At 32.8% G+C, this 19,269-nt stretch overlaps 1 protein-coding gene across 1 annotated transcript; it reads left to right on the forward strand.

Moving 5' to 3' along the window:
* Nucleotides 1-3,707: 3,707 nt before the first annotated feature.
* Nucleotides 3,708-4,637, forward strand: LOC135128895 (uncharacterized). The gene is made up of 4 exons (XM_064055974.1): nucleotides 3,708-3,816; nucleotides 4,172-4,175; nucleotides 4,367-4,543; nucleotides 4,622-4,637. Exons 1-4 carry the CDS (start codon nucleotides 3,708-3,710, stop codon nucleotides 4,635-4,637), a joined length of 306 nt encoding a protein of 101 aa, XP_063912044.1.
* The last annotated feature ends 14,632 nt before the right edge of the window (nucleotides 4,638-19,269 follow it).

Below are 19,269 nucleotides of genomic sequence, written 5' to 3' on the forward strand. Positions count from 1 at the left end.
TTGACGTTACTTTTAGAGCTGAAAATTGTCATTTATAAACTCCGTTGCCAAAAGGAGAGGATTTAAGTTGGTTACTACAAAAATTTACCATTTTAAACAAGTTTTTAGTTTCTACGAATAAAAAAATTATCACAATTGGGATGGGGTGGGTGGGCGGGGTTAATGTTTTGTCTTTGTTTCTTAATATATATAGTATTCTTTGAACAACACAATACTCAAAAACATGTTTTTAATTTCTTGTAAAGACTATTTTGCAGTTGAGCTCCGCCCCCTTGATTCTCGACGAATAAAAAAAAATCATCACATTTGAGATAGGGTGGGTGGGCGGGGATACATTTTACCCTTTTTTTTTAATATGTGTAGACCTCTTTTCACAACAAGAAACTTAAAACATGTTTGAAATGGAAAATTTCTACAAGGAAATATTGATTTTTGCAATTAGGCGCCGCCCTATAATCGCAAAATCCATATTTCCTTGCAAAAATGTACTATTTTAACCATGTTTTAAGTTGTGAAGAGATGGTTATGTATATTACGAAAAAGAAGGCAAAATATAAGCCCCGCCCACTCGCCCTATCGCAATTGTGATGATTTTTTTTTATTCGTCGTATTTATAGCTGAAAATAGTCATTGATAAACTCGGTTGCTAAGTTGGCGTTGATAGTCACTTTGGTGTTCAACTTTTGCCGTATTTCAAGAGGTTGTAGAAGAAAAATGGAGAATTTAAGTTGATTAGCACAAAAATGACCATTTTAGACATGTTTTAAGTTTCTTGTTGTCGAAATAAGTTTACACATAATAAGAAAAAAAAGGCAAAAACTAGCCCCACCCACCCGCCCTATCTCAATTGTGATAATTTTTTTTATTCATCGTGAGCCAAGAGGGCGAAACTTAACTGCAAAAACTTTGTGTCTACGAGAAATCAAAAATATGTTTTTTAAACGTGTTTATAGTTTCTAAAAATAAAAGAATTCATCACAATTGGGATGGGGTGGGTGGGCGGGGTTAATATTTTGCCCATTTTTCTTAATATACACAGTAATCTTTGAACAATACGATACTCAAAAACATGTTTTTAATTTCTTGTATCAATAAGTATTTTGCAGTTAAGCTCCTCCCTCTTGGTTCTCGGCAAATAAGAAAAAATCATCAGAATTGAGATAAGGAGAGTGGGCGGGGCTACATTTTGTCTTTTTGTTTTCTTCCTTATCTATTTTCTTCTCCATAGCTGAAATAAGAACCGTCTACAGTATAATATTATTGCTATTAAAGGTGTATTTAGAAACATAGACTTATTTCATTCAATAATATCATAACCAACATGATCAGACTGTTCAGCTAACTAATGAATGTGAACTCTAATAAATGCGAAATTCCGGAATGAATAATAATAATAATTTAATACACACACATTGTGACATTCAACATAAATTTCAGTAAATATTCACATCATTTAATCTCGTTCCAAATGAAGGATCCTTTCTAATTAAAACAATTAAGAAGTCTCTCATTATTTAAAGAATCAAAAACAGTAACAAATCCAGATTGAAATTGTACACTTGAGCAGTTAGATCACACAACAAAAATCACTTGGAAGGAATTGTTAAAACCGATGTAGATGTTTATAACTCTCGTACTCGTAATCCAAAAAAACTGTGTCGTCAAATATTTCACCACTTTAAAAAAATTAGTTTCGTTTTACTGAGCAAAAACAAGCTCCTTTTAACAGAAACAAGATCCACGAAGATACTTTCAATGTTGTCCTTATTTTTATAAGTGAAAAATATTAAACCGATATTTTGAGCAACAACCGACCCTATTTGAAGAAGACATACGCTACTATAGATAGCCATAGCAAGCAAATTTTTAGGCGACGACATAGTTTTTAGTTAACTGTGTCTAACTCGTTTGGGTGTCTAATCGATCACACCAATATTGTTAAAAAGGGGCAACTGACACTCAGTTAAAACAAAGGTACGCATTAATCTGCGAAAAATTTATTACAGATATGTTCTTTATAAAAACGACATTCAGAATGTTACCTAAACTTATCCGATTAAAGATTTTTTATTAAACAGCTCGGAATGTAAATTGTATTGGTTACATTAATTTTTAATAATTCATATACTATTCAGATGTTTACCAATGCATTACCAGTATTGACAATACCTTGACTCATCCTGAAATTATTAAAATACAACACCAGAATGTGGAAACCACGAAACACCTCCGAAGTACTTCGACCAATTTGCATACTTTGGCGATTTTGCGGTCTACCAGTGTATACAATCCAAGTTCAAAAACGCGGAAAAAAATGTTTCCAAATTAAAAAATCAAAGACCTACATTTTCGCTATTTTTTTCTTGACTGTTATCCTTCTCCTACATGTCAAACTTGCTTCTGGAAGACACGGCGTTGAAGCATATGCATACTTATGTCAAATTATGTGCGTCAATTTCAAAAGCATTGGTAGTTTTTGTTATTCATATCTTAAAAAAAATCAGATTAAAAAACTTTTCAACATGTTGTTGGCCATGGAAGAGACGACTCAACAATTTGGCGGAAAACCCATGAATTTAAAAAAATTGGGGAGACACTTATTGGTGATATTTTCGTTCTATATGTTCTTACAAATAATTGTGATAATATGTGACATGAATTTTTATGTAACTGATGTGAGCACTTTTTTTTACGTCGTCGGTCTTAATTGTGTGTTGTATTTTAATACTAGTTTTGACTTTTTTGTGCTCGTTGTTTTGCGATTATTATTTGCGTTTCACAAAAAAATTTACAGTGAAGTACACAATACCAAAATTTATACAAAAATCAGTGATATTGTTTCCATAGATTCACAACTCTGTGATTTATCTTCACATACAAACAGTGTACTGCAAGGATTTATTTTATTTAAGTTGTTTACGAATCTTAATGTTGTCACAATTGACCTCTACTTTGGAATGGATTCGATGCTCAACAGCAGATTGTCGTTTTTTACCACCACGATAATGTCGTTTAGTAATATTTGTTGGTTGTTGGTATTAATGTACACGGATTATTTTATGCTATATTTTTGTGAAATCATTGCGCCTGAGGTAAAATAAACCAAGTTGAATCTACAACAATAACATATTTTTGCAGAAATTTACCGTTTTAAATGATATTGAAAATAATAATGAAGGAATCTCTAACATGCAATGCTACAAAAATGTAAAGTATATATATTTTTACTTATAATAATTTAATATCTTTTCTTTGTTCAACAGACTGAACTAATGCACTTGAAGCTATATATTCAAAAACCATACTTCACTGTATATGGACTTTTTCCTTTAAATTATGCTTTATTATTTTCGGTAAGTAAATATATATTGGACTGTTTGTTTTGTGAGAATTTTATTTTAGATAACCTCTGGAATTGTAACATACACAATTTATTTCGTACAGTTTTCTCAAAAAACCCCTTCTTAATTAAATAGTCTAAGTTGACATCACAAAATTAGTACGTCATAGTTCACCATCGAGCTCGCTTCGTCCAGGCATACACTATACATTTTAGCTTAATTAGTTTAAATGAGTATTAGTAGGTGATTAATTAAAACCATTAAAAATATTTCGTTAAATTATTAATAGTTCATTCACTATGCCGATCACTTATCATCAAATTTACCAACCCATTACCAATATTAACCTTAAAATATAACACCAATATGTGGAAACCACAAACCATCTCCGAAATACTTCGACCAATTTGCATTCTGTGGCGATTTTGCGGCTTACCAGTGTACAAAATCGAAAACCAAAAACGCGGACAAAAACGTTTCCAAATTAAAAAATCCCAGACATACATTTTCACTATTTTTTTCTTGACTGTTATCTTTTGCTTCCATGTCAAATTCGCCTATTTTAGAAACGACGTTCTAACATATGCATACTTGTGTCAAATGGCCTGTGTCTTTTTGAAAAGCATTGGTAGTTTTTGTTATTCGCATGTTAAAAAAAATCAGATTAAAAAAATGTTCGACATGTTGTTGGACGTCGAAAACATGACTCAAAAATTTGGCGAAAAACCGATTCAGTTCAAAAAGTTGGGGACAAGGTTGTTGGTGACGTTTTTGTTGTATTTGTTCTTACATGTAGTGGTCCTAATTTGTGACATGATGTTTGTGGTCAGTGATGTGCGCAGTTTTTTCCACGTGTTCACTTTTAACTGTCTGATATATTTTAATATTAGTTTTGATTTTTTTGTACTCGTGGTTTTGTGGTTATTGTTTGAGTTTCATAAAAATTTTTACGGTGATGTAAATAATACAAAAATTTATAAAAAAGTAGACTCACATTTGTGTTTTTTATCGTCGTTTACAAACAGTACTTTGCAAGGATTTATTTTATTTAAGTTGTTTACTAGTCTTAATATTGTCGCAATTGACTTCTTTTTTGGAATGAATGAAATTCTCTACAGCAGATTTTCGTCACTTAGCACGGCGATATTAACATTTAGTAACACGTGCTGGTTATTGATAATTATGTTCACGGATTATTTTGTGTTATATTTTTGTGAAATAATTGAATCTGAGGTAAAATAAACCGAGTTTAATTTATAGTGATAACATTTTTTTTGCAGAAATTTACTGTTTTAAACGATATTGAAGAAAATGAAGGGATTTCTAACGTTCCATGCTACAAAAATGTAAAGTATATATTTTTTTTCTGATAATTTATTAATTTATTGTCTTTTCTCTGTCCAACAGATTGAATTAATGCACTTGAAGCTATATAATCAAAAACCATACTTTACTGTGTATGGACTTTTCTCATTAAACCATGCTTTGTTATTTTCGGTAAGTAAATATAGATGAAGTGTTTATTAAAATCACAAAAGTGTTTGTTTTGACAGATAATTTCTGGAATTGTAACATACACGATTTATTTGGTACAATTTTCTCAAAAAGCACCTTCCCCAAGCCATAATTTTAATTAAATAGTCAGAAAGTTGTTTCTGGAGATTTTTCTCAATAAATGACCCTAGAAATTTGACGTCACAGTTCACCATCGAGGTCGCATCGTCGAGCATACACGTATGTTTTAACTTACTTTAGTTAATTTAGATGATAAAATGTCAAAAATAAGTGTACTGTAAATAAATCAATGTTTTATATAATTCCTCCTTTACTTTGCCATCCACTATCAATTTATAGCACCCCATTTTAACTTGTTTCTCTTCATCCCTTTTGTTTTGGTTATTACCACTATCTTTTCTTGTATTTTTCTTTTTTTTCTGTGAGGTCATTATCTGTATATATCGTTTTTGGACGCACTTTCTCCATGAGTTTTTATTTACCTTTCTTTATTTTTTTTCTTTTATTCTCAGTTTTCCATTTCTACTAAAACCATTGTTTTCCTATGACGAAGCTGTTTTCAATTTTCAGATCATTTTCTATGCTTTCATTGATAAAATCAGATCTCTCTTTTCTGTTCTGCTCTTCCTTTTTTCATTCCGTTTTGCAGCCTTTTATTATCTCATTATTTTTTCTTGTCCTTCTTTCTTCCTTATATATTTTCTTCCCCATAGCTTCTATTTTGTTCAGCATTTTTTTCCCACTTAAACGGGATTTAAAAATTTGCTGTTGCCATTGATAGTAACTTTGACGTTCAACGTTTGACGTACTTAAAGGGGTTGTAGAAGAAAAGTGGAGGATTTAAGTTGATTACTACAAAAATTTACCATTTTAAACATGTTTTTAGTTTCTAAGAATAAAAAAATCATCACAATTGGGATGGGGTGGGTGGGCGAGGTTAATATTTTCTTTGAACAGCACGATACTTAAAAACATGTTTTTAATTTCTTGTAAAGAAATAAGTATTTTGCAGTTAAACTCCGCCCCCTTGTTTCTCAGCAAATAAAAAAATCATCATAATTGAGATAGGGCGGGTGGGCGGGGCTACATTTTGCCTTTTTGTTTTAATATGTGTAGATCTCTTTTCACAACAAGAAACTTAAAACATGTTTAAAGTGGAAAATTTGTATAAGGAAATGTCAATTTTTGCAATTAGGCGCCGCCTCATAATTACAAAATTCATATTTCCTTGCAAAAATATAGCATTTTAAGCATATCTTAAGTTTTCTGTTGTGAAAAGATAGCTATGTAAATTAAGAAAAAAAATGCAAAATCTAAGCCCCGCCCATCCGCCTCATCTCCATTGTAATGATTTTTTCTTATTCCTCGTGAGCCAAGAAGGCGGAGCTTAATTGTAAAGTCCTTATTTTTCTACGAAAAATGACCATGTGAAATATGTTCTTCAGTAATAGTGTTATACAAATATTCCTTGTCTATTTTCAGCTCCATAGCTCCCATTTTATTCAGCAATTTTTTCCCCATTTATTACCATTCCCTTTCTTTTTCTTCTATCCATTTTCTCAGATTTTTTACTTCACAGGTAAAACGTTGATTTGCCTTTTAGATCTGCTTGTATTTCTCCGGATTTTTTTAACACTTATTCCATTTCCTAGTCTTCGTTTTCCGTCGTACCAGTTTTTTGAGGACAGCGGATTATTTTCCTGTTCTACTCTTCCTTTTTTCATTCCATTTTGCAGGGTTTTATTATCTCATTATTTCTTCTTCTCCTTCTTTCTTCCTTGCCTATATTCATCTCCATCGCTTCCATTTTATTCAGCAGTTTTTTTCCCACTTATTGCCATTCCCTTTCCTTTTCTTCCATCAATTTTCTCAGATTTTTTACTTCACAGGTAAAATGTTGGTTTTCCTTTTAGATCTGATTGTATTTCTCAATATTTTCTTAACACCTATTCCATTTCTTCGTCTTCGTTTTCCGTCGTTTCAGTTTTTTGAGTCGAGCGGATTGTTTTCCTGTTCTGCTCTTTCTTTTTTCATTCCGTTTAGCAGCCTTTTATTATCTCATTATTTCTTCTTCTCCATAGCTTCCATTTTATGCAGTAGTTTTTTTTCCCACTTATTGCCATTCCCTTTCCTTTTCTTCCATCCCTTTTCTCGGATTTTTTACTTCACAGATAAAACTTTGGTTTTCCTTTTGGATCTGCTTGTATTTCTCCGGATTTTTTTAATACTTATTCTATTCCCTCATCTTCGTTTTTCGTTGTGCCAGTTTTTAGAAGACTGCGGCTTGGATTGTTTTCTTGTTCTGCTCTTCCTTTTTCCATTCCGTTTTGAAGCCTTTTGTTATCTCATTATTAATCATTCTCCTTCTTTCCTCCTTGTCTATTTTCTTCTCCACAGCTTCCATTTTATTCGGCAGTTTTTTTCATTTATTGCCCTTTCCTTTCTTTTTCTTCCATTTTCTCAGAATTTTTTCTTCACAGGTGAAACGTTGGTTTCCCTTTTAGATCTGCGTGTATTTCTTCGAGTTTTTTTAATACTTAGTCCATTTCCTCGTCTTCGTTTTTCATCGTACCAGTTTTTGGAGAACTGTTGATTGTTTTCCTGTTTTGCTCTTCCTTTTTCATTTCGTTTTGGAGCCATTCATTATCTCCTTATTTCTTGTTCTTCTCTTTTTTTCCTCATCTAGTTTTTTCTCCATGCTTCTATTTTATTCTGCAATTTTTTTCCACTTAAGTGGGATTTATAAACTTGCTGTTGACGTTGAAGTTCCCGTTGTAGTTGCGTTTAGAGCTCAAAATTGTCATTTATAAACTCCGTTGCCAAGTTATTATTATTATTATCATTATTAGTATTATTAATGCATAGTGTCCACAGGTTGCCGTTGATAGTAACTTTGATGTTCAATTTTTGCCGTATTTAAAGGGGTTATAGAAGAAAAATGGAGGATTTAAGTTGATTACTACAAAAATTTACCATTTTAAAGGTGTTTTTAATTTCTAAGAATAAAAAAATCATCACAATCGAGATGGGGTGGGTGGGCGGGGATAATATTTTGCCTTTGTTTCTTAATATACATAGTATTCTTTGAACAACACGATACTTAAAAACATGTTTTTCATTTCTTGAACTAAGTATTTTGCAGTTAAATTCCGCCCCCTTGGTTCTCGGCGAATAAAAAAAAAAATCATCACAATTGAGACAGGTCGGGTGGGCGGGGCTACAGTTTGCCTTTTTGTTTCAATATATGCAGACCTCTTCTTACAACAAGAAACTTAAAACATGTTTAAAATGGAAAATTTGTATAAGGAAATATCGATTTTTGCCTTTGTTTCTTAATATACATAGTATTCTTTGAACTACACGATACTCAAAAAAATGTTTTTAAGTCCCTGTAAAGAGTATTTTACAGTTAAGCCCCGCCCCTTTAGTTCGCGGCGAATAAAAAATCATCACAATTGAGATAGGGCGGGTGGGCGGGGTTAATATTTTGCCTTTGTTTCATAATATACATAGTATTCTTTGAACAACACGATACTCAAAAATATGTTTTTAATTCCCTGTAAAGAGTATTTTGCACTTAAGCCCCGCCCCTTTAGTTCTTGGCGAATAAAAAATCATCACAATTGAGATAGGGCGGGTGGGCGGGGCTACATTTTGCCTTTTTGTTTTAATATGTGTAGACTTCTGATCACAACATGAAACTTAAAACATATTTAAAATGGAAAATTTGTATAAGGAAATATAATATGTAATATAATTGCAAAATCCATATTTCCTTGCAAAAATGTAGCATTATAACTATGTTTTAAGTTTCTTGTTGTGAAAAGATGGCTATGTATATTAAGAAAAACAAGAGAAAATATAAACCCCACCCACCCGCCCTGTCTCAATTCTGACGATTTTTTTATTCGTCGTGAGCCGAAGGCGACACTTAATTATAAAATCCATAGCTCCATAGCTTTCATTTTATTCAGCAGTTTTTTCACTTATTGCCATTCCCTTTCATTTTCTTTCTCTTTTCTCACATTTTTTACTTCTCATGTCAAACGTTGGTTTTCCTTTTAGATCTGCGTGTATTTCTCCAGGTTTTTTTAATACTTATTCCATTTCCTCGTCTTCATTTTTCGTCGTACCAGTTTTTTGAAAGACTGAAGATTATTTTCCTGTTCTGCTGTTCCCTGTTTTCATTCCGTTTTGCAGCCTTTTATTACCTCATTATTTCTTATTCTCCTTCTTTCTTCCTTGTCTATTTTCTTCTCCATAGCTTCTATTTTATTTAGCTGTTTTTTCCACTTATTGCCATTCCTTTTCTTTTTCTACCATCCGTTTTCCCATGTTTTTTACTTCTCAAGTAAAACGTTGGTTTTCCTTTTAGATCTGCTTCTATTTCTCCGGGTTTTTTTAACACTTATTCTATTTCCTCGTCTTCGTTTTCCGTCGTACCAGTTTTTGGAGGACTGCGAATTGTTTTCCTGTTCTGCTCTTTCTTTTTTCATTCCGTTTTGCAGCCTTTTATTACCTCATTATTTCTTCTTGTCCTTCTTTCTTCCTTATTTATTTTCTTCTCCTTAGGTTCTATTTTTTTCAGCATTCTTTTTTCCCACTTAAGTGGGATTTATAAACTCCGTGCCAAGTTCCCGTTGATAGTAACTTTGATGTTCAATTTTTGCCCATTTAAAGGGGTTATAGAAGAAAATAGGGGATTTAAGTTGATTACTACCAAAATTTCCCATTTTAAAAACTCTTAGTTTTTAAAAATAAAAAAAAATCATCAGAATTGAGATCGGGAGGGTGGGCGGGGTTATATTTCGCCTATCTTTTAATATGTTTAGACTTCTTTTCACGACAAGAACTTTTTTAATGTTTAAAATGGAAAATTTGTATAAGAAAATACCGATTTTCGCAATTAAGCGCCGCCCATAATTGCAAAATCCATATTTCCTTGCAAAAATGTACCATTTCAACCATGTTTTAAGTTTCTTGCTATGAAAAGATGGCTATGTATATTAAAAAAAAAGGCAAAAATATAAGCCCCGCCCACCCACCCTATCTCAATTGTAATCTTTTTTTTGTTCGTCGTGTGCCAAGAAGGTGGAGCTTAATAATTGTAAAATCTCTATTTTTCTAGGAGAAATGACCATGTGAAACATGTTCTTAACTAATCGTGTTATACAAATATTCTTTGTCTATTTTCTGCTCCATAGCTTCCATTTTATTCAGCAGTTTTTTTCCACTTATTGACATTCCCTTTCTTTTTATTCCATCCTTTTTCTCTGATTTTTTACTTCTCAGGTAAAATGTTGGTTTTCCTTTTAGATCTGCTTACATTTCTCTTTTTTTTTTAATACAACTTATTCTATTCATATCACACGTCTTCATTTTTCGTCGTACCAGTTTTTGAAAGACTGCAGATTATTTTCCTGTTCTGCTCTTCCCTGTTTTCATTACGTTTTGCAGCCTTTCATTATTCCATTATTTCTTCGTCTCCTTCTTTCTTCCTTGTCCATTTTCTTCTCCATAGCTTCCATTTTATTCAGCAGTTTTTTCCCACTTATTACCATTCCCTTTCCTTTTCTTTCTTATTTACTTCACAGGTAAAACGTTGGTTTTCATTTAAGATCTGCGTGTATTTCTCCGGATTTTTTTAATACTTAATCCATTTCCTCGTCTTCGTTTTTCGTCGTACCAGTTTTTGGAGGATTGCGGATTGTTGTCCTGTTCTACTCTTCCTTTTTTCATCCCGTTTTGCAGCCTTTCGTTATCTCATTATTTCTTCTTCTCCTTCTTTCTTCCTTGTCTATTTTTTTCTCCTTAGCTTCCATTTTATTCAGCAGTATTTTTCCCACTTATTGCCATTCCCTTTCTTTTTCTTCCATCCCTTTTCTCAGATTTTTTACTTTTCAGGTAAAACGTTGTTTTTCCTTTTAGATCTGCGTCTATTTCCCGTTTTTTTTTAATAGTTATTCCATTTCCTCGTCTTCGTTTTTCGTCGTACTAGTTTTTGGGGGACTGCGGATTGTTTTCCTGTTCTGCTCTTCCTTTTTTCATTCCGTTTTGCAGGCTTTTATTACTTCATTATTTTTTCTTCTCCTTCTTTCTTCTTTGTCTATTTTATTCTCCATAGCTTCCATTTTATTCTGAGTTTTTTCCACTTATTACAATTCCCTTTCTTTTTCTTACATCCCTTTTCCCAGAATTTTTATTTCACCGGTAAAACTTTGGTTTTCCTTTTAAATATGCGTATATTTCTCCAAGTTTTTTTATACTTACTTATTCCATTTCCCCGTCTTCGAGGACTGTGGATTGTTTTCCTGTTCTGGTCTTCCTTTTTTCATTCCATTTTACACCCTTTTATTATCTCATTATTTCTTCTTCTCCTTCTTTCTTCTTTCTCTATTTTCCTCTCTATAGCTTCTTTTTTATTAAGCAGTTTTTTTCCACTTAATGCAACTCCCTTTCTTTTTCTTTCATCCCTTTTCTCAGATTTTTTACTTCTCAGGTAACACATTGGTTTTCCTTTTAGATCTGCATGAATTTCTCCACGTTTTTCAATACTTATTCCATTTCCTCGTCTTTGTTTTTCTTTGTACCAGCTTTTGGAGGACTGCGGATTGTTTTCCTGTTCTGCTCTTCCTTTTTCCAGTATTTCTTCTTCTCCTTTTTTCTTTCTTGTCTATTTTCTTCTACATAGCTTGCATTTTATTCAGCAGTTTTTTCTTCTTATTAGCATTCCCTTTGTTTTTCTTCCATCCCTTTTCTCAGATTTTTTACCTGTCAGGTAAAACCTTGGTTTCTCTTTTAGATCTGCTTGTATTTCTCTGGGATTTTTAATACTGATTCCATTTCCTCGTCTTCGTTTTTCGTCGTACCCGGATTGTTTTCCTGTTTTGCTCTTCTTTTCTTCATTCCGTTTTGCAGCCTTTAATTATCTCATTATTTCTTCTTGTCCTTCTTCTTTCTTGTCTATTTTCTTCCTCATCGCTTCTATTTTATTCATACATTTTTTCCCACCATCAGCTATTCCCGCTGATGTTGTTTTTAGAGTTGAAAATTGTCATTTATAAGCTCCGTTATCAAGTTGCTGTTGATAATAACTTTGATGTTTAACTTTTGCCGGATTTAAAGGGGTTGTAGAAGAAAAGTGGAGGATATTAGTTGATTACTACAAAAATTTTCCATTGTAAAGGTGATTTTAATTTCTAAGAATAAAAAAATCATCACAATTGAGATGGGGTGGGTGGGCGGGGTAAACATTTTGCTTTTGTTTCTTAATATGCATAGGATTCTTTGAACAACACGATACTCAATGTTTTTAATTTTTTGTGAAGAAATAAGCATTTTGCAGTTAAGCTCCGCCCCCTCGGTTCTCGGTGAATAAAAAAAATCATCACAATTGAGACCGGGCGGGTGGGCGGGGATACATTTTGCCTTTCTGTTTTAATATGTGTATACCTCTTTTCACAACAAGAAACTGAAAACATGTTTAAAATGGAAAATTTGTATAAGGAAATAACAATAATTGCAAAATCCATATTTCCTTGCAAAAATGGAATGTACCATTTTAACCATGTTCTAAGTTTCTTGTTGTGAAAAGATGGCCATGTATATTACGAAAAAGAAGGCAAAATATATACCCCGCCCACCCGCCCTATCTCAATTGTGATGATTTTTTTTATTCGTCGTGAGCCAAGAAGGCGGAGCTTAACTGCAAAATTCTTATGTCTCTACGAGAAATTAAAAACATGTTTTAGAGTATCATCTTGTTCCAAAAATTGTGATGAATTTTTCATTCGTTGTCAGATCGAGAGGCGGGGCTTAATTTCAAGATCCATGTGTATCTACAAGAATTTACCAATTTAAACATTTTTCAAGTATCTTGTTCTGAAAAGACGACTAGGTATTATTAAGAAAAACGGCAAAATATAAGCCCCGCCCACCCGCCCTATCTCAATTGTGATGATTTTTTTTATTCGTCGTGAGCCAAGAAGGCGGACCTTAACTGCAAAATCCTTATGTCTATACGAGAAATTAAAAACATGTTTTAGAGTGTCGTGTTGTTCAAAAAAACAACGTATATTCAGAAAAAAATAAAGCCAACTATTAGGCCCCACCCACACCTGCCCCAATCCGAATTCTCAGTTGTGACGAATTTTTCATTCATTGTCAGATCGAGAGGCGGGGCTTAATTGCAAGATCCACATTTGTCTACAAGAATTTACCATTTTAAACATGTTTTAAGTTTCTTGTTCTGAAAAGACGACTACGTATGTTAAGAAAAAAAGCAAAATATAAGGCCCGCCCACCCACCCTATCTCAATTGTGATGATTTTGTTTTAATCGTCGAGAACCAAAGCAGCGGAATTTAACTGCAAAATTCTTATTATTTCTCTACAAGAAATTACCGTATAAGACATGTTTTTGAGTACTTACCGTGTTATTCAAAAAATACTAGAATAAAAACTAGAAAAAATTAAAGCCAAATATCGAGCCGCACCTATACCATTTTAAACGTGTTTATAGTTTCCAAGAATAAAAAAATTCCTCACAATTGAGATGGGGTGGGTGGGCGGGGTTAATATTTTGCCTTTTTTTCTTAGTATACATTATATTCTTTGAACAACACGATACTCAAAAACATGTTTTTAATTTCTTGTAAAGAGTATTTTGCAGTTAAGCTCCGCCCCCTTAGTTCTCGGCGAATAAAAAAAATCATCACAATTGAGACAGGGCGGGGGGGCGGGGCTACAATTTGCCTTTTTGTTTTAATATGTGTAGACCTCTTTTCACAACAAGAAACTTAAAACATGTTTAAATGGAAGATTTGTATAAGGAAATATTGATTTTTGCAATTAGGCACCGCCCTATAATTGCAAAATCCATACTTCCTTGCAAAAAGGTACCACTTTAACCATGTTTTAAGTTACTTGAAAAAATTGCTCCATATATTAAGAAGAAAACGCAAAATATAAGCCCCGCCCACCCGCCCTATCTCAACTGTGATGATTTTTTTTTATTCGTCGTGAGCCAAGAAGGCGGAGCTTAACTGCAAAATACTTATGTCTCTACGAGAAATTAAAAACATGTTTTTGAGTATCTTGTTAAAAAAATACTACGTATATTCGGAAAAAAATAAAGCCAACGATTAGGTCCCACCCACACTTGCCCCAATCTCAATTCTCAGTTGTGATGAATTTTTCATTCACTGTCGGATCGAGGGGCGGGGCTTAATTCCATATTTGTATACAAGAATTTACCATTTCAAACATGTTTTAAGTTTCTTGTTCTGAAAAGACGACTACGTATATTAAGAAAAAAGGCAAAATATAAGCCCCGCCCACCCGCCCTATCTCAATTGTGATGATTTTTTTTTAATCGTCGAGAGCCAAAGGAGCAGAATTTAATTGCAAAATTCTTATCATTTCTCTACAAGAAATTACCGTATAAGACATGTTTTTGAGTACCGTGTTATTCAAAAAATACTAGAATAAAAACTAGAAAAAATTAAAACCAAAGATCAAGCCGCACCTGTACCATTTTAAACGTGTTTATAGTTTCCAAGAATAAAAAAATTCATAACAAATGAGATGGGGTGGGTGGGCGGGGTTAATATTTTGCCTTTGTTTCTTAATATACATAGTATTCTTTGAACAACACGATACTCAAAAACTTGTTTTTAATTTTTTGTAAAGAAATAAGTATTTTGCAGTTAAGCTCCGCCTCCCTCGGTTCTCGGTGAATAAAAAAACATCACAATTGAGATAGGGCGAATGGGCGGCGCCGCCCCATCATTGCAAAAGTCTCTTTAAGTCTCTTGTTGTGAAAAGATGGCTATGTATAATAAGAAAATAAAAGGCAAAATATAAGCCCCGCCCACCCGCCCTATCTCAATTCTGATGATTTTTTTATATGTGAAACATGTTCTTAAGTAATTTTGTTTTTTCTTATCTATTTTCTGCTCCATATCTTCATTTTTATTCAGCAGTTTTTTCCACTTATTGCCATTGGCTTTCTTTTTCTTCCATCTCTTTTCTCAGATTTTTTGCTTTTCGGGTAAAATTTTGGTTTTCCTCTAAGATCTACCTGCATTTCTCCGAGTATTTTTAATACTTATTCCATTTCCTCGTCTTCGTTTTTATCGTACCAATTGTTTAACTAGAAGCTCCTTCTTCTTTACAGTCTACATCTCTAAAAGTTTATTAAAAATCTTTTTTTTGCCTCTAACTTAATGATGGAAAATTTCTAAAGTACCACTTTCTTTTTTTCGCATCATCTAGATCTAGACATTCAGAAACATTTCTCGTTGGCAACCCTTTCGGAACAAAGCCTCCTTGACGATAAATTATTCTAGAATCTTCACAAAACTTCTTCGAACCGTTTTGAATTTCCTTCAGTATTAACATAGAAGGGCCAAAAATTTAGGATGGGTGTAAATAAATACATATAAACACCAATTTGACTTTTTATTTCTGTGTACCTACCACCTGCTATTTACAAAGGCTTTGGTTTTGCTTGATTGAACTGCACTAAATAGATCATATAAGAAGCCATTCCAGCTATCATCTAAAAAATAGAATAAAAACAACTTAACCTTGCTTTTCTAACGTTATACCTACTGTATAGATAAAAGTGCAGTTTAAAGGAAACAATCCACAAACGTAAAAAACCGAACTTCGTCTCTTCAATCTCAAGTCAAACAATTCTATCGATTTGTAAGCTAAAATAAACTCATTCCTAGAAGTAATTAAAATTTCGTCCAAAAGATCCATCAGAATAACATCCTGCAGAAAACAATTAGCACAAATAGAATTCAAAACTATAAAACACAACCTGTCTTGAAATCTCTTCAAAAAGATACGCCATCCCAAAATTAGACATCAAAATGGCGATCAAATACAACATAGTTTCTAAAATTTTATTCAAAAACGCCAACACAGTACTCAGCTGCATAGTCAAAAACGTCGCATTATAAGCCGTACTGACCGCTATAATAAAATCTTTCAAAATCTTCAAAAGTATAAGTTTTTCAAACGTTTTAAACACGTCTTTCGACAACTTCTGCAACAACGTATACACCTGGACGACCTGACGAAAATCACTCTCCACAACTTGCACTTTTCTGGCAAAATTCTCCCTAATCCCAACCGTGAAAGTCGAGTGGAAAGCTCTCAAAACCAACAAACAGAAAAACAACATCGCGTTGAAATTATAACTGTAGATAACCAGAGTGTGATAACACGCGTTTTCTATGAAGAAGTCCGAAAAAATATCGAACGTAGCACTGCTAACTACGACAATTTGATAAATGGTCAAGATAGTCTGCACCATCAGATATATCATTAAGTTCCTTCCAAGCCTCCCTGATGGAAACTCAACTGCGCAAAACTTCTGCAACATTTTCTCTACGGTCAAAATATTGGAAATTATCTGCGCGATTTTTCTTCTTTTCAAGTAAGCGGAAATGATCAAGCCGAGGTCGAGCATGTAAATCGTCGCGAACTGGATGGCGTTGACGTAGCTGTTCAAGTCGGACTCGAACTTTCTGTATTTCAAATAAACGGCCATGTTGATGGCGACGAAGACTAGAGGGATGATGAAAGCTGCGGATTTTTTGTTCACGAATTTGCTGTTCTCGAGCTTGTACTTGGGCAAACCGGAGACTCTCCAGATGGCGCAAATTGATTTTGCGACCTTAGCTGTATTGGTTGACCCCATTTTGTGGAAGGGTGTGTGTTTGAGCTAGGAATGGTCATTAAATGGGTGATTTAGAGAAAAGCTTTCGTGTTCGTTTCACCATAATTTATTAGTCTGTAATTTGTGAAACAATAAGTGAGGTCGAATTCTGTAATTGATTTTATTAAGTAGGGGCAAATTATGTTAATGTAATCAACAAAATAGATTAAGGTGATTGTATGGAAAACTTTTTTTTATTTATTAAAATTTATTCGGAGAATACATTCCGCCATGTTGATTTTACACACTAATGCGTCTTTTGTTTCATTCACGTGAAGTGTAGATGTAAATGAAACTGTACTAAATATGCCACACTGTTTGCCAGACCTATGACTATCTAAAACACACAGTATAACGTCTTGAATGTAATGAAAACTGTCTTACAGTAAAAATAAGAGTGAAATTTAAAGGAAATAATCCACGAATCACAAATCGGGAACTGTTGTTGTTGACTTGAAGGTGAAGCATGTCCATCTGAAAGAAAAAAATACATAATAACAACAGACAGTGTTGTTGACGTCACTGATTTATACGACACCAGCAATCTTCTTTTGACAGTTCCCAACATATTATCAAGAAAATTTCTCATAACTTTTTCCTGAAACAACTCTGTAAACAAGTTTGTCAAAATTTCAATATATACTTTACCTGTATGTAAATATTTTCAAAAAAATATATCGTACAAAAGTCAAAAATCAAAAGCACCGTTACACTTAGAGAAATCCCTGCCAACAGTATAGCCCGAGTTAGATTAGACTTAAGATATACCGTGGAATATATTCCCAAATATATATTGGGTAGAATTATCAAAAAATCGGTAGCAATTTTCAGCAAAAACGCTTCTTGAAATATTTTCTTAAAAGTGACAGCTCCTGTATTCAACAAAGTATAAACACGAAAAGTTCGTTTAAATTGAATGTCTATGTTTCCAAAATTTTGTACTTGCACACACAAATTACAATTTTTGTACAACTCTGTCAAAACTGAGAGATAAAAAAACACAAACAGTTCGAAACTGAATCCGTAACTAATTCCAACGTAATAATATAAAATGTAGAAAACACGACTTAACTCAAAACTGATAAGCACAGACGACAGCAACAACATAATTACCATCAAACCTACGTGGATCAGTATACATTTTACAACATTTTTCGTTGCTGCAGTACAAGAAAATTTCATTTTACTAAATCGCACCACAGTCTTTTCCAAAGCTAACAAATCGTTCAGCATCTTTTCGATTTTCTTTCTCTTTTTGAGAAAATATAAAATCAAACCTACGTTTTGGAAGCACACTGAAGACAACTGGGTCAGACTCATGTAATTAGTTAAACGATTCTTAAAACCCAGTATTTTAAAATATAGGGGAAATCCACAAAGAAACCATGTGATGGGGACTACAACCGACTTGGTTTCGTTGAATTCGAAAACCCCATTTTTGTGTTTGAAAGATGGAAATCCGAATAATTTGCAAATGTTAAAAATTTTTACAGCCGTTGTGGATATAGTGTGTTGCTGAAGCATTATTTTGTTATAAAATAAACATGGGGATTATCAATATGACAATATGTGACGCTTTCAATTACTTACAGTAATTGCATATAGGTAAAAGGATGTGATGTATGTTGTCGTTAATGATACGAATTGATTTTAACTTACTCGGTCTTTTAGGTACTCAAATTAAGTTAAAATTGTCTCCAGGGAAACAATATGAATTTTTGATTTGATGACTAACCATGCTAATCTCAAATTATTTCACCTCTATCACGAAACCACACCTCCGGGATTAATTCAGATGGCATCGCAATGTGTGTTGCCTAATTACAAAATCAAATCAAAATATTGATTTGCAATCAGTTCAAGAACAGAAATGCCTGTAGAACAAAACTTTGTATTACAAAAGTGCTTTAGAACAAACATTTTCGGCAAATAACTAAATATATGCATTTTAAACAGACTGTGTCCAAATATCAATTGCGTGTATGATTGGTTGCATATTTATTGAATACAATTTAATTTTGAATCTGCAAAACCGAATGCTTTGAAATCTTGCAGATGCTTTAAACATATGACAAGCATAATAAATTTTTAAAATGTCCAAAATAGGATGAGACTATATTTGTGATTTATCATTCCATTCATAGTTTTTAGTTTTGCTTATAGGGAGTGTTTCAAAAAAATTAATCACTGAGTCAATTTATTTTATTCATTGAATCAAGAATTGCAATACTGAATTTTGAAATATTGCAGACGTTTTGAAGTTACTGTTTGACATGGTACGTTTTTAATCAAAATATATCTGTTTATCAAGCCCAAAACTTGATGACGTCATCTCAAGATTTTGCCGAATAATTCCTCTCTAAAATGTGCAAAATTTCAAGTTTATTATTAATACATATTAAGGAAAATTTGTTGTGTTAGTGCTGTGAACACGAACGAAAATGGATATTTTTCCGAAAAGGACCGAAAACAGGGTAAGTACGACTTCAGTTTTAATTTATCGGATTCCGTGATTCGTTCACTCGACAATGTTTAAATTTTGAAAAAATTTTCGAAACGATTGAAGTTGGTGGGTCAAAGCTATATATTTTATCGATATAACTAAATAAAATTTAAACATAATTAATACAATTCATAATGTTTAAATATGATAACTATCAATATATGATAATTAAACCGAAAT

Source organism: Zophobas morio, unplaced genomic scaffold (assembly GCF_036711695.1).
Source record: "Zophobas morio isolate AGI-343-1 ecotype UQ-CSIRO unplaced genomic scaffold, CSIRO_AGI_Zmor_V1 ptg000014l, whole genome shotgun sequence".
Classification (NCBI taxonomy): domain Eukaryota; kingdom Metazoa; phylum Arthropoda; class Insecta; order Coleoptera; family Tenebrionidae; genus Zophobas; species Zophobas morio.

Bases quoted from the DNA above. Each gene is read 5' to 3' on its own strand.
- LOC135128895 (XM_064055974.1), top strand. From the start codon at position 3,708: ATGTGGAAACCACAAACCATCTCCGAAATACTTCGACCAATTTGCATT.